The sequence below is a fragment of the Macrobrachium rosenbergii genome, chromosome 9 (genome assembly GCF_040412425.1).
Source record: "Macrobrachium rosenbergii isolate ZJJX-2024 chromosome 9, ASM4041242v1, whole genome shotgun sequence".
NCBI lineage: Eukaryota > Metazoa > Arthropoda > Malacostraca > Decapoda > Palaemonidae > Macrobrachium > Macrobrachium rosenbergii.
The window spans coordinates 25033330-25048374 of record NC_089749.1 but is presented as its reverse complement, the minus strand read 5'-3'; the positions used below and the strand labels follow the sequence as shown (position 1 = coordinate 25048374).

General features: G+C 34.9%; 2 protein-coding genes across 29 annotated transcripts in view; one reads left to right on the top strand and one right to left on the bottom strand.

The window, feature by feature from the left end:
* CaMKII (Calcium/calmodulin-dependent protein kinase II) overlaps window positions 1-9623 on the top strand; it is a 659837-nt gene extending 650214 nt beyond the window's left edge. For all 28 annotated transcript variants that reach the window (XM_067108708.1, XM_067108712.1, XM_067108709.1 and 25 more), the window contains 2 exons: window positions 3932-4046; window positions 4499-9623. In XM_067108708.1, coding sequence (XP_066964809.1) covers window positions 3932-4046; window positions 4499-4628 — 245 coding nt within the window. In that variant the 3' untranslated portion in view covers window positions 4629-9623. The remainder of the gene's footprint in view (window positions 1-3931; window positions 4047-4498) is intronic.
* Window positions 9624-14117: 4494 nt separating this feature from the next.
* On the bottom strand, window positions 14118-14789 carry LOC136841919 (uncharacterized). The gene has a single exon (XM_067109338.1). It carries the CDS (start codon window positions 14787-14789, stop codon window positions 14118-14120), a length of 672 nt encoding a protein of 223 aa, XP_066965439.1.
* Between the last annotated feature and the right edge of the window lie 256 nt (window positions 14790-15045).

Sequence of the window (15045 nt, the reverse complement as noted above, 5' to 3'; positions counted from 1 at the left end):
TCATATGATCGCTCCTGTCCTCTTAGTGACAGAGTACAGCAATGGCTGAATTGTAACATTATAATGAAAGTTGTTTTCATATTCCACAGAATATTACCGGCATGGTAGTTCGATTGTTGGTAGGCTTTTAAATACCAAGATTGCTTGCACACTAAAAATTATAGGTATACTCGGTCCTGCAATTTGCTCACTTGAATGATTTGTTAATTGATTTTTAATTATATAATTTTTCAGTGGAGAAATAGTGATAGAAGGTAATTTCTCTGATTACTTGTGAAAACCCTTTTCTTCAAGGATTCTAGCACTCGACCTCATGGCATAAATCCTTTATACTACTACTACTACTACTACCACTACTACAAAGTGTAAACAAGGTGTATTGGTTGTATTCATTGTTGCCAGAGGTTGAGACTTTTTCACGAATAGCCAATTATCCATCGAAAAGGAGGCAAGTTAATGACATCATAAGTTACGTCATTATATCTTCGAAAGACATCCCTCTGAGTTTGCTGGCGATATCTACAAGTGGTGGTGTTACTCTTATAATTACCAGAATTATGCAACTTTCGTAATACAGAATACAGTCAAAAATTAGGTAGGGATGTAAGATACCCTGTGACAGTGTCATCTTTGTCAGGTACGTTGATAAAATTTTATTCTGGAAAAACACCGGGACACCAGCTGTGAATCTCATAGTAAGTGGTGTTGATAGTTAGGTGGGGAGGGGTACAGCATTGCTCTTGAACACCCCTGAGTTTTTTACTCCCCATTATTTGGATTTCGCCAGTATCTGACGGGCCCTTAACTCTAGTAATCTGGATAATTGATGGATTATGTTTAGTCCAAGAGAAGGGATTTACTGTCTCTAAAGTTATGAATTCTTGTTTTGACACAGTCAGACAAACATGTTAATCAGTGCCATGACACCATGTTACCACAATTTCGTGGAAATTTTGTGTCAAGAGTTGCAATATAGTACCTCCACTCGCTTATACCCAGCAGTATGGTATCTATTATTAAGCATATCCTTTTGTTGCTGAAATGTAATAATGTCCTCTTATTCCCCTTGCTGATTCTAGAAAGACCTTACCACTCCCTCACTATAACTGGTGACAGGGCAGCTTCAGCTTAGACACAACAAACCTTTCTCTGAATGATGCTATAGAAAAAGACTGGTTGTTTCCAGTTGCACTTTGGCTCTTTTCAATCGCATTTTACAATCAGTACGTATTGTACCAGTGTTATAGCAATGGTTTGTATTATATTTCATAAAACTAAATTGTTCCCAAAATTTTGTTTTGTAGTACATAAACTATTGCTTCTCACATACATTGTAATTTAGACAGTTTATCCAGAAAAATTTCACTGACTCAAATTGAAGTGAATTCTGATATTTTAATGCCAAGTGAAAGTCATGAAATTTTTCATTATTGCTCTTGTTGGTGACATCATTATATGTAAAAGTCTGTACTGTACTCCCAACCAGGGAAACATCAGGCCAGGCATTCAGGCCAAGCTACATAAATTTCATTGAATTGTATTTCATTATGCAAAGAATTGTGTGGTTTTAACCTGAGGGTGCAGTACAGTACATGGAAAAGTATTGACATGTGAAAATTAAATTATTCCGTATCTGCAGTTATTATAACATAATTCACTAGTTTTAAATTATCTGTCTGGAACTTTACAAGTATTGTATGAGGGAATGTGAAATGTAACTCTGGATGAATGTGATATTTAGGGACATAGCCCTAGCATTGGGTTCCTAAGGGTCATTCAGTGCTATTGGAGTTAGGGTTTTTTTTCCATTTATGTAAGTTACTGAAGCTGACATCATCTAAGGGGCTTTGCAGCCTGTTTTCCATAGTTCATCTATAAGTTTTGTTTTTTGTTCACAATATTTTTACATCATCTCTTGAAGTGAATTTTAGGGGTGGGCAATGGTTGAGCAAAGACTAATAAAGCATCTGTGTTTTTTGGGCTACGAAGGGCAAATTTTTTCAAGGGTCTTCAACAGGAAGTAGTATGGTCAAAATTTAGTATCTTCATCGTACTAAAAGAATCTTCCAAGGCAACTTTGAATGTGCTTGTTGTTATTGTAAAACTAGAACATTATTATGCCTGCTTGATACTACTAGGACTACGTGCAGTACTGGTGCATCATTTTTATGGTGCTGACTTTGCCTAAGATTATCAATGATGCTCTGGCATATTTGTCAAAGCATTCCTGTTATATGGTCACCTGTTAAGTTTTGTTAATGGAAATGTGGTGCTGCCTTAGTTTACCCCAAAACACACGGAGGTTTAATCAGGGCTGCCAGATTTTTCTGACCAATTTTTCTGACAGATACTTCAAAATTATAGTTTCTCTACCAAAATTATCGTAAAAATATATCGTATTCATGCGAAAATTATCGTATATTTTACCATTACACTGCGGTAATATGATGGTTAGTATATAATAAATGGCAGAATCTTTATGAACACAATATTTCTTGGTATCAAAATAAATATATGTGCATCCTTTATACATTTATTGTGTTTAAGCAAAAATAGTTTGAATTAAACTGTTCTTTTCTCATTATGAAAATAAAAAATGTGACATTCTGCAGAAAAGACATATGAAATGGAAACTGAAACCCCACACTGTGCATAGTACAAAGATATCTCGAGATTAAAGGAATAGTTCTCTACTTTGCTACTTCATCCAACTTTAGGCTACCTTTGTCATACAGCTGAACTGTTTTTTAAATGGTCGACCATGTCTTTGGATGGACGGCGTAAACTTAACACAAGACTTTTGGCTTTTAATACATTCACAAGCCAACAACTCCCCATTAACAGTATCTGTGTTTAAACTACTACTGATTTTTGTCTTAAACAGATTGTCTTGCTAAACACTCCTTCACATTCAGCATTAGAATGGGGAAGACTGACCCCACACACACAGCAAAATTTGCCTGTTCAAAAAAGTTATCCCCACTCTGTAAAACTTCTACCCAGAATTTATCTGCTGGCAATTTATCATAATATTTAGTGCATCTCTGAGTACTGGCAAAATTTGCCACTTATCAATTTTTTATGTTGGTGAACAATTGTCTGGTGACACATGAAAGGGAATTTTATGAAAGGGTATCAAGAGGGTTTGATTTCTTAAAAGAATTAGGCAGGGCATCTTCAGGAGTCGGGCAGCCCAGCTTGGAGATCACACAGTCCTTAAAATCAAAGTTTTTTCTATCTCCTCACATGCAACTACTAAGAAGTCTCTACAGCGTTTATAGAAATCAGTCAGTTTAGATTTATTTTCATTTGGATTTATCTTGTCAAGTACTTTACATAACCCCAGTCCAAGATACATCTCACTTTCCCTAAGGTGCTTATCTTGCCTAGAAGGCTAATTTGTCTCAAGATCTGCCTTTACGATGTACTCGCTTTCCATGAATGATCGTAGTGGCTCCCTATAAAGCATACATATTTTGTCATGCACCACTGTGATCACCATTCTATCGGACTGAAAATTATGACTTCTCATTTTATAGACAATCATTATCAGTAGAAACATCTAATCTAGATGGAAATGCTTTTTAATCAACAGTCTTCACAAAGCTCAGATCCCAGAATTATCGTATAAACGTACGATATTTCGAGAAGGTATCGTACGTCGTACGATTTAACCGTTAAATCTTACTAAAAATATTTGTAACTGTTAAATCTTACTAAAAATATTTCTAACCATCACATGATAGCTTTTAAGACATTTATATTGAAATTCAGTTAATTTGAGGAAATGATTTATAAATTTAAGTGCTGAAGTTTATTTTCATACTGTTTTAAGCAGAATAAATTGTTGTATGATATTTTTAAATTTAGCTTTGTTATATTTTTATTTGTTAATTGTTTGTGTAATAAAATATTTTTCTTTCTTTTGCAGTTCTTGGGAAAAATTGTAAAGCTCTCAACACAATGATCCTAAATCCACATGTCCACCTACTCGGGGATGATGCTGCGTGTATTGCTTATATTCGACTAACCCAATACATGGACAAGTGAGTACACCATAAGCAGGAAACGGAGTTGGTTGTATTTTTGACTCATATGAAAATATCAAATGCTAACGCGCAAATATTTTTTATCAGTTTGTTACAGTAGTATTCACTGGTGATTCTTGTCTATGCAGTTAAAGTAAAAATTTTGTTGCTTGTAGCAAAACCTGCAATTTCTCTGGTGACAAATTTTACAAAGGGGAAAAGAGAGATCATAAGTGTATTTTGTGTGTTAAATTGCTGCTCTTTAATAATCCAGCTTTACTTCAAGCATCTGTCAGTTGAATCAAAGTACTTTAAATGTACAAAATGAATAACATATATAATTACATATATATATATATATATATATATATATATATATATATATATATATATATATATATATATATATATATATATATATATATATGTGTGTGTGTGTGTGTATAAACAAATACAAACTTCTCTTTCAGACAAGGACAAGCTCACACACAACAGAGTGAAGAAACGAGGGTATGGCATCGTAAAGATAATAAGTGGCAATGCATACATTTTCATCGTTCTGGGTCACCTTCTTCCCCTTTTGCACTTGGTACTAAATAGAACTGAGGACTACTAGGGGTACCAGGTACCCTGCAGACGTGTTAAAGAAAATATATGCGTTATCAGGTCAGCCTCTGTGGAATATCATTGGTTGGAAATATATCAAGATTATCCCTTACCAGTGTTCAGGCCTCATTAAAGCCATCCAGCTTTTAATGACCAAAGTGCTTCGAGACCTGAGATGGTATTTATTTGTTGGGAAGAACTACTTTTAAATGAACAGTGTTCTAACCATGATAGTTCTGCAGATAGTCGGCTAGATTCCTAGAATTCTAGGAACATGTTGACATACGATTATGCCAGATTAACATTGGTTATCGATGGTTGCCTATATTTTGAAAATTGAATGTTCCCATTGTACCATTGCTACCGAGTATATTATTAGATGTGTGGCATAATTTTAGATTTAAAGCAAACTCTCTTTGTTGGACAATTCTTCAGTGATAATGTGCACAATTTATGGCTCATGAATTTCTCAGATGCTAGATAGAGAAATTGATATATACATTGTAGGAATGCATTTCTTCTAAGCATATTACATATGCCTAATAAACAGAATCAGTTCTTGTAAGCAACAGCTATTTCTAAATAATTCTATTCTATATGGAAACGTTAACACTGATAAAAATGTTGAACAATAATTGTCGTTGATGAGTAACGAGCTGCGGGTATCAGTGTCGAAGCTTCATCACCTCCCGTCGTGTTTAAATGAGAATGCCTCCTCATCTAGTGCTTCAGAATCCACATGGCTAAATCATCAAAATCCGGTTGTATAAAATTTATATACATTTTTTATTTTTGTTAAGTATTTTATACATTTCATCTGTATATTATTTTATGAAAATATGTACGTATATGTATATGAGGATTTGTGACTTTGTGTGCATGCACGAAAATGCAAATTCATACTTACACATATACGGATATACATTCTAACCTGGATACATAGACAGTTATACATGCACACATGGAATATCAAGATTATCCAGAGTACATGGGACCAAGACCATATGGATGATTGAAATTTTTGGATAACTGAATAGTCACACCCTTATAATATTAATATACCGGTAATTCTGGCAGTTTTGTTGTTTATTATAAATCACCATTTATGTTAAGAGTTTAAAAAAGCTCCAATTAAAATCATATTCAGAACGCATAACGTTTGTGAAATCTTAGCTTTTACAACTTTTGTTAGTGTGAAACATTGCCTTGTTATACACCACAGTTCTGTTTTGACTAAATCACATAACCAGAACTAAATGTGCTCACCAGATGGAGAGAAATTATAGTATATGTATGTATATATATATATATATATATATATATATATATATATATACAAATTAAAATCAAAGTACTGTTAGTTGTATAATCAATTTCTATAATTCCATGGTCTAAAAATCTGCATTATTAGAGGTTTCATCGACTGCATGGTTGTGTAATTATATATGTAACCCACATGTATGTAGGTGTGCGTACACAGTGTTCAACACACACACACATACATATATACATGGAGTACATATATATTTGTATGCATATATCTGTGCACATACATACAAATATACATACATGCATAAACAGGCTCTTTCATGAACATACACACACATGAGGATAATTACAGTATATGGAATAAAAGAGTAAATACAAAGGAAAGAGAAAATGTGTAAATACCTGTATAACTGCAATATTATTATGTAAATACACATTAACTCTGTCTTCATCAGCATTCAGAACCGTAATTAGGTACTTAACCCTATTCCCAAGATGTATTAGTGAAAAAAAAAAATAAAAATGAATTAAAAAGAATAGTCCTGGAATAATTGTTTCTTTTTTTAATTAATTGCTTATTGCATGATGTTTTGCCCCATCACTTGTGAACAATATACAATACCTGACTGTAATTGGTTTTATATAAATTTTATGTATGTATGCCCATGCACAAACACACACACACATACACAATATACAGTATACTGTTTATATGTATGTAAACATATGTAAATACAGTACAAAAATTTTAAAATTATACAGTATTTAGCCTACAGTCTTTATTTACGCATCTACTCATAAACATTAATTATATCTAAAAGTTTGTTTTTATCCAATACAGATATACACTTAAAACTTATTTAATATATGCAGCGCACTCCTTCCTGATCCTTTGATCTATGGGGCTAAGAAACATTTTGTCAGGCCAGTTCTTGAACAAAATACTGCCAATGAAAACGAGAGGCAGTCAGCAAAATTATAATCCCTTTGGCCACCTTTATGGTCCAGGTTCTTGGGCTATCAATTTTATCCATTAATGCCTTTTTTTTTTTAGCATGGACTGCATACTGTACCTAAGTACAGGGTTTGTTCTCATGCATATATTTTATTTTTCTAAAAGTTGTGAAAATTCTTAGACAGTTTGTTTGGGACCAAGAGATGGTAAGTGTTTTCTTCCCCTCTTTTCAGGTTAAAGTGCAATATGCTTCATCACATGCAAAAAAGTGTCAAAGGATAAGGATTTAAAAGATTTGGGATACAATATGAACCCAAATAAACTGTATTTATTAAGTGTATATACATATATACATCTTTATAGTTTATCACATACATAACACACTTGTACAACTAAATTATACATACATAAATATATATATATATATATATATATATATATATATATATATATATATATATATATATATATATATATATATATATATATATATATCTGTAAAATATATAAAACCTCACAGTCAGTTCACTTTTGCATTAAGGCAAACTGATCAGCAAGTAACTTGATTTCTTCACTTACCTTCTTATGCACTTGAGGGTTTATCTTTTTTCTTTCTTAGGAATTAGCCATTTATTAGCTGTTTCCTTCAGTTCACTAATCTGGATGATATCTTCCTTATTCATTTCCCTAAAATTTCTATCATCATGGGTATCCTGTATATCTGCTTGCATCACCATATGTAGCCCTGAATACTGTGTGATATCAACTTGAACCTTATTTGGTTATCCATGTGGGATGTATTGCAGTCGTAGCTAATTAACTGAAAAATTTAAGGTATACAGTCGGATGAATTCTAAGTGGGCAATTTTCCAAAGTTCTTCTACTTAAATAATAGTTGCTCGGTGATCCATACCTGTGGTGTAGAGTTTAAACTCCAAGTGTATGGCCTGGTGCTTAATGGTAAGTGACAGTTTGACCGGCCCGACGCAGGCGAAATGACCGGTGTATATCTAGTCATTTGCTTTGCTGTTTACTTTTTTAAGTTAAATTTTGCAAATGGTCTAAGATAAGTATAGTTCCAAGTCAGTTTGTGGTTTCTTTGAATTTGTATATTTGTATCTAAGCCTTTTTCAGAAGCTTGAGAAGAAGTTTGATATCTTTGTAGATTTCCATATGATAGGTCATTTTTTCTGCTTCACCCCCACTTTGGTGGAGCAACATTGTTGTTGATGCTTACCAGGAATGTAATATATTTATATTAATGTTTTTAAACAAATTTATCCAATTCGATATAAGATATCGTTTTATCGCTAAGTGTCTTATTACTTAAACATAAAGACCCTTATGCAGTTTCCAGGCCTCTTGTTTTGTGTACATTGCAATAGGACTGCCAGGTGAGCTTAAATAAGCAGGGCACATATTTTGAATTATACAGTATTTCCTCTTGTGACAAGATTTCTGCAACGGATGGCTTTCTAGAAAATACATAATCTCTCAGGAACAACTGGTCCCTCTATAAGATATCCTGATTCCTTTTACAAATGAATTTGAAAATTTTCCATGTTCCTTGAATGACTCTGAGTTTATAGATTCAGAGCACAGATCATGGATTTTGAACTGCGGCGTATCATGCATGTTACTGTAAGCCAAATCTTGTTGGTGTCTTCTCATGTTCAACACTGTCCTATCGTCCCTGCCACCGCCATTGCTGCTGCTGACATTGCTGTAGCTACTGCTGCTGCTAATGGAGAGCAGGAAGCAAGCTAGCACAGCACCCCAGTTAGGCAGGATCTTAGGTGGAAGGATCTGGCCACCTCCTGCCATCATCATGCTTGTGATTGGTCCTTTTTTTTTGCGCCAGGTTGTGTGATTTTGCTCAAGTATTGATTTGCAAAATAATTTTGAGGGTAAAAATGGTGTAATAGTCCATTCTGTCTCAATATTTGGGCATAAGTGATGTGAGCGCAAGTTATGGTACTATAATGGTGTACAAGATTATCACTCTACTTTTTATTAAATGTCATATTTGATGGTTTACATAAAGTCTGTTGTATTGTTGCCTGCAGTTTTCTGTAACATTTTCCACCCCTGCCTTTTCCTAAGCCTGCTTCAAGTATTTATATCTTAGAATGTAAGATTTCTTTTTTTCATTAATAGGTAGGATTTCCTTGTTTGATCATTCAAGAGCTTTGAGAAAGGCAGGCTCATATGTCCTCAGAAAGCATGAGGTTGAAGGGTAACCCCAAGAGTGGCCGTCCTTTATTTAACAGGACTCCTAACCAGATTCTTAAAAATCCCTTGAACGCCAGAAAATTTATATACTGTACTGTACAAGATATTATATTTGCATATCATGTGCTTTTATTACAAGATACCTTAAAGTATTTGTGTGATATGTACATTTCAAGTGGTTACTAAGAATTTGGATCTTTTTAAGTAAATATACTCACGGGACGGAACATGGTTGCTGGCTACCCTCCAGCTGCTATTTCTTAATTTTTTCATATAGATTTATAATCTAAGATGAGATATTTTAAGACATTAACAAGATCACATGTGTTGTGTAGTCAATGTATTCAAACGAAGAATGTTGAGCTCCATCGAATTTCCTAGATTATACCACAATTGGATTTTCTCAAGAATTTTATTGCAATTTTAAATTGAAAATGAGCTGTTCTGTGTGTCATTTGTGCTTTTATCATTTTCCCTATGAAATTCAAACAAAATAAGAGACTTTCATGGAAATAAATTCTCTTGGAAATGTTCTACTTTGTATTACTGTCCTACTGTGTAGTTTTGGGTAGAGATGATATAAATGTACACCTTTACAGCACTGTTTACCTGGATTAGGATTTGAGAATTACTGTTTGCTTCTGGTGAATATGGTTTCTACCATTTTGGGGGAAGGTCTTCAGTAACCTTGAATACATAAATTCAGTTTTATCATCCAAAAAAAAAGTTCAATCTAACAGTATAACAGAAATGGGTCCTTCCCTTTGAAATGAAAAAACTACAATGTTGCTATTAACAAAAATGTTGCACATGTTCATAATTAATGGAATTATTCAATAGGAATAAATACCAGCTTCAAATTATTCCTTATGATTGCCTAGGGTACTCAGTGGCATGATGTACCATTACTTGTACATTACTAAATTTTTTTCTGTAAGGTTAACAGAAAGGCCTGCCAAAACCTGTACACTAATCAAGCCCACACTGAAAAGAGTTTAACCGAGTACAGTAATTTTAAGAGAATCAGATTTTTTACTCAGATATTGCACAAGACCATGCTTGTATTGCTGCTTATTATCTAAATGATCTGCTCCCTCCAAATCTTAAACATGAGGCAATGGTTGTGACAGGAGGCAGCATGCTATGTGGTTCCAATCTTGGGGTTATTATTGTCAGTATACTATTTATAACATATCACAAAATGAGCTTTACTCATTCAAATGCCACAAGATATGTTTTGCTGAAAGGCATGGGTACCCTGCTATAGGATTTTGGAATAGGCTGGTCTGTTCCTTTTTTCAATATTCATTTTCAGTTTCCAGGTTTATGCCTGGGTGAAATTGATGATTGATCAACATGTACTGTACTAGGACATTAATGTGAAAATCATCATGAAATGTGGCACACAAAGTTAGCACCTTCCGACATATATTCATCAAGATTCAAACAATCTCTAATCCCACACAGACAGTTATAAATACAGTACAGATACTGCAAATTCTGGTTTGGCTAGACTCTCTGTGTAAAGTAATTGTAGTGAAGCAGTTCCAGTTTGCCAGGGTCAAAACTTTAACCATATTTATAAAAATAAATATTAATTGGGGCAATAGTAATGAACTGCACTTACTTTTAAAAAGACTTTCATTGTTGACTACCATACAAACCATTATTTTACAATACTAATAGCTATTTTTAGCTAGTGGCAAGACTTCTAGTATTTGCTAAAAGCTACTTCAAGGAAATGAAAGCTCTACAGTATAAACCTAGTTTATTAAATTTTAAGCAATCAGACTTGCTTCTGCATCTTATTCTCTTTAACGAAAGCTGGAAACAGCAAACCAGTGCCCATACCTCCGCCAAGGAATGATCCAAACGGAAGAAAAAATAAGCTTTGATTCTGAATGGGAGATTATAGAATAAAGAACACAAGCATTACAAAATTCCAAATTTTGGGTCTGTTATCAACGTTTAATATAAGAAATAATGATCCGCATACAGTACTGATATACAATTCCCCCTATACAAGAAAGTGGGAATTCAGAGAGTTCTCTTCCCACCCCTTAGTCATTTATTGTGGTTTTGGGGTATCAGAAAGCAAGACCTGGTTTGACCCTTTTTCATCCCAAATCCATTTCTTGAAATTAGTTCTTGCATGAGTCACAAAACAATTTCAGACGCTTCAGTCAAGTCCCTGTTCAAAAACAGAGCCGAGAACGTCAATCAACAGGTGCTGCAGATGCTACAACAGATTGCTAGAGTGCCCAGTGATTGTCTGAAAGACTGAAACATTCTTCGTGTTTGTGTGTGTGTTGTAAGTGCCTTCCCTAATAATCCTCAAATCCTTTTGACCTTTGTCAGCTTATTTCAGAGAGTGGGTTTATGCCTTGCATTTACTGTACTTTCGTTATATATGAATTTCAACTTCCATAACTGAAATGATCGAGAAGTGACAAACCAAGTTATTTTTCCCATACACTGTGAAAACAAAATATGATAGCTCCGGATATCAGCCACTGAACAACTGGTTTGTTTATGGTAGTTGACGAAGAATCGTGTTGGTACGGCCTTTTTTTTTTTTCTCTCTGAAAGATTTCGGCAACGAGTGAGTATTGATAGGATTGCGTATATTGCTGTCCCTCTACACTAAGCTTAAGATATGAAAAGCATTTTTCATGTAGAAATTCAACATATTTGTCAAGAACAATATAACGTATAAACTTCTACTTGCAATGAGTATAGGTTCTCAAGTTATCATACTTAGTTCCAAGAGGATCCACTCAAGTCGTGTATCTTATAAATGACATCAGTCTATTTATCTGTTTGCACCTACATACGCACATTATTTATTATATAAATATATATACATGTATATATTACACTTGCTCATTCTATACTTTCACTTGTATTTAATTTTCATCTTATTTGCATATCTCTTTTCCGGCCATTTAATCTCGAACAATCCGTTTATACAGCTAAATCATGCCCTTTAATTATTTGACCAGTCCTTGCATACCCTACTAAAAACAGGCCAAAAACGTTTTGTAGAAATCTTTCGTTCGAAATTCTGATTTCTCGTAGGCGCAGATACAAGGGCTGTTCGTATATAATCCGATTAAGCTTCATGAGTATGAATTTTCGTTAAATGTACAATCAAAGGAAAACTAGAACGACCACGGGAGCCGTTTCAATGATATATATTATTACTACCACTCCTAGCCCTTAAGGCTGCAAGTGCAAATCTGTGCAATGTGAACGAGTTAACCAGGAACAGTTTAATCTGGGATTGTAGACTGAATGACTGCATGAGTCATAAACTTTTATGGCTGGGGCATTTCGGCTTCATATAGTTGGGTAGTTTACTATTCTTACCATTCACTACGGGCCTCTGTACGTTACCTTGCCAGGCCTCGTCTGTACAAAAATATTTGTGCAAACATCACCCTTTTAAAAAATTTGAACCTTAACGATAATTTCAATTAAATATTCATATTTAGTGAAGTTTACCCTTGAATTTATATGAAAATGGACCTCTATGTCTCCACGATCCTTGGACACGTCATTAGTTGACATACGTCGGACCTGACAAGGACTGATAACACAGTACCGCTACTAATGTTATTGTTTGTTCGAGTGATTTGTTGTGAGTTTGGGGTCTTTAAGCCCGGATAGGTAAAAGCAAATTATCCCAATTAGCAACCGCCTGGACCGGGAGATGAGACTCTCGCGCGATTATTTCGCCCTTGTCGTCCAGAGATCTCTTTTTGAACAGGCTTGTGTTTTTGGGCTTCCAAAGGTTGGTGTAAAGTCTGAAAATGTGAGTGCTCCTACATAGTTGTACCTTGTAATGAAAATGATTGGGTGAGAATAACTGTTTGGGCGTTGTGTGCTGCGGTGGCGTTGTGTTGATTGTAGTTAAATTTCAGTGATTTCTTGAGGTTGAGGACAGTCGTGTGGCCCACGTGTTTCGTGTTACGGGCACGTGGATTGTTAGTTCGTTGTTGCGCTTTAGTTTGGAGGTTTTGTGTGTTTACGTGAGGATGATAGTTCGGTTTTATTTTTGTAAATAAAATTGTAAAAAGAAAACTGGTACCAGGGCCGGATTAAGCTGGTGGGAGGCCTGGGGCCCATACTCTGGTGGGAGGCCCCCTTTCCAACTCCTATTGCATACACTACAAACTATAGTCTAAGTAATCTGGTAGCCAAAATACAGTAATACTAATATATTAGTAGGACAGTTTTATTTAGGAAATACTACAATGGGACTATTCTTCTGGTGTTATTAATATGCATAAACACACAAAAAAAATTAAGCATAAGTTGTTCTTATCATATTTATTTACACATAGTTACAATTATTTATATAAAAATAATGTAACTAACACACAATTATAATAGTTCATTCTTTCTTATGGAGTTATATGTATAGCCAGGATTACTTTCTCGACATTTTTCTTGATTTTTTTTGTTGCAAATTCACTGATGATTTCGTTGAAGTCCAGTTCAAGCAATTTATCTGACTCGAGGCTCATTATAGTCAGATTTACCAGACGTTTCTGTTTCTTGGATGTCCGTAATCTATTTTCAATTAATTTTAGCTTTGAGAAAGAGTGCTCCCCACTGCAGTTTGACACCATCAAAACAAGGTATATTCGTAGAGCTATCTCTATGTTTGGGAAAGTGTCCTGCACACCCTTGTCCAATATAAGTCTATATAGGAAAAGCTCAGTGCTGATATCTGTTGGCTCCTCATCTGTGAATATATTAGCAAATGTTACAAACTGGCACAGTTCCTCCTTAAATGTAATATCCAAGTCATCTGGATATGCCCTGACGAGTTGCTCTGCTGTGTCGTGAAATTCGTCTGAAGAAAGCTTTTGCAGATGTCTAAAAAAACTAAATTGACTTGATATCTATTTGTATACTTCCAGACGTTGGTCGAGAGAAGAGATAAACTGATCAATGACAAGCAAGAAAGTTTGTGTTCTGTATTTTTCAGAAGGGCTGAGTTGTACTTCTTCTGCATGTCCTTAATCCAATGGGTTAAGTCGCACATTGCGGCGCTTCTGCCGAGATTCTGTCTGCTTATAGTATGCTGAACCAGACTGAGACAGCTGTTCACCTTCTTTTTCATAAGTGTGGAAGGAGTCACGCTTTGATGCAACATAGTCTTTCAAGCTAGTCAGTGATGCCACAGCAGTATTTAGATCAAGTTTTGCGTGTTGTAGAGTTTTATTAGTTGCATCTGTTCTTTGCAGAATATCAATCCAGAAGGTGGTGTAAATTCCTGTTTCAAGCTGATTCATCTGTTTTAACAGTCCTTCTGCTTCACAGCATACACACCTTTTTTCTTCAATGTCATCAACAATATGTTTAAGTATGCCTTTAATCTGCTCATAATCATGCTTAAGAGCCTTAGTTGCATCAGCTCTGCAGGACCAGCGCGTTGTTGGGACACGTTTGAGAGGCAATGATGAATCATTATTCTTTAAAGCCTCACCCAGAAGTTGATACCGATGGGGTGAAATTGTGAAGAAGACAAACAGCTTTTCAAGGAAGTCAAAGAAATGTACAGCACTTGAGCAGCATTCTACAGCATTTTTACCAACCAGGTTAAGTGAATGTGCTGCACAAGGAATCCAGGATGCAAGACTGTTCTCCTCTCTCACTTTGGCTTGAAGACCATTGTATTTACCACTCATTGCTGATGCATTGTCGTAGATTTGTCCACGGCAGTTTCCAAGGTCTAGGTCATGTGTGTTCAAAAATTCCATCAAAGCGTCAGATCCTCTCTCTCTCTCTCTCTCTCTCTCTCTCTCTCTCTCTCTCTCTCTCTCTCTCTCTCTCTCTCTCTCTCTTTATGGGAATTTTATGTTATTCGGTATAGATTTTTCAAGATTTCCGGGATTTTAACTTTTATTTTAAAGCTTTCAAGACCATGGTTAATTTTTCAAGATC

What these genes read in the sequence shown, in the direction of transcription:
- LOC136841919 (XM_067109338.1), bottom strand. Translation starts at nt 14,789, where the DNA reads ATGAGTGGTAAATACAATGGTCTTCAAGCCAAAGTGAGAGAGGAGAAC.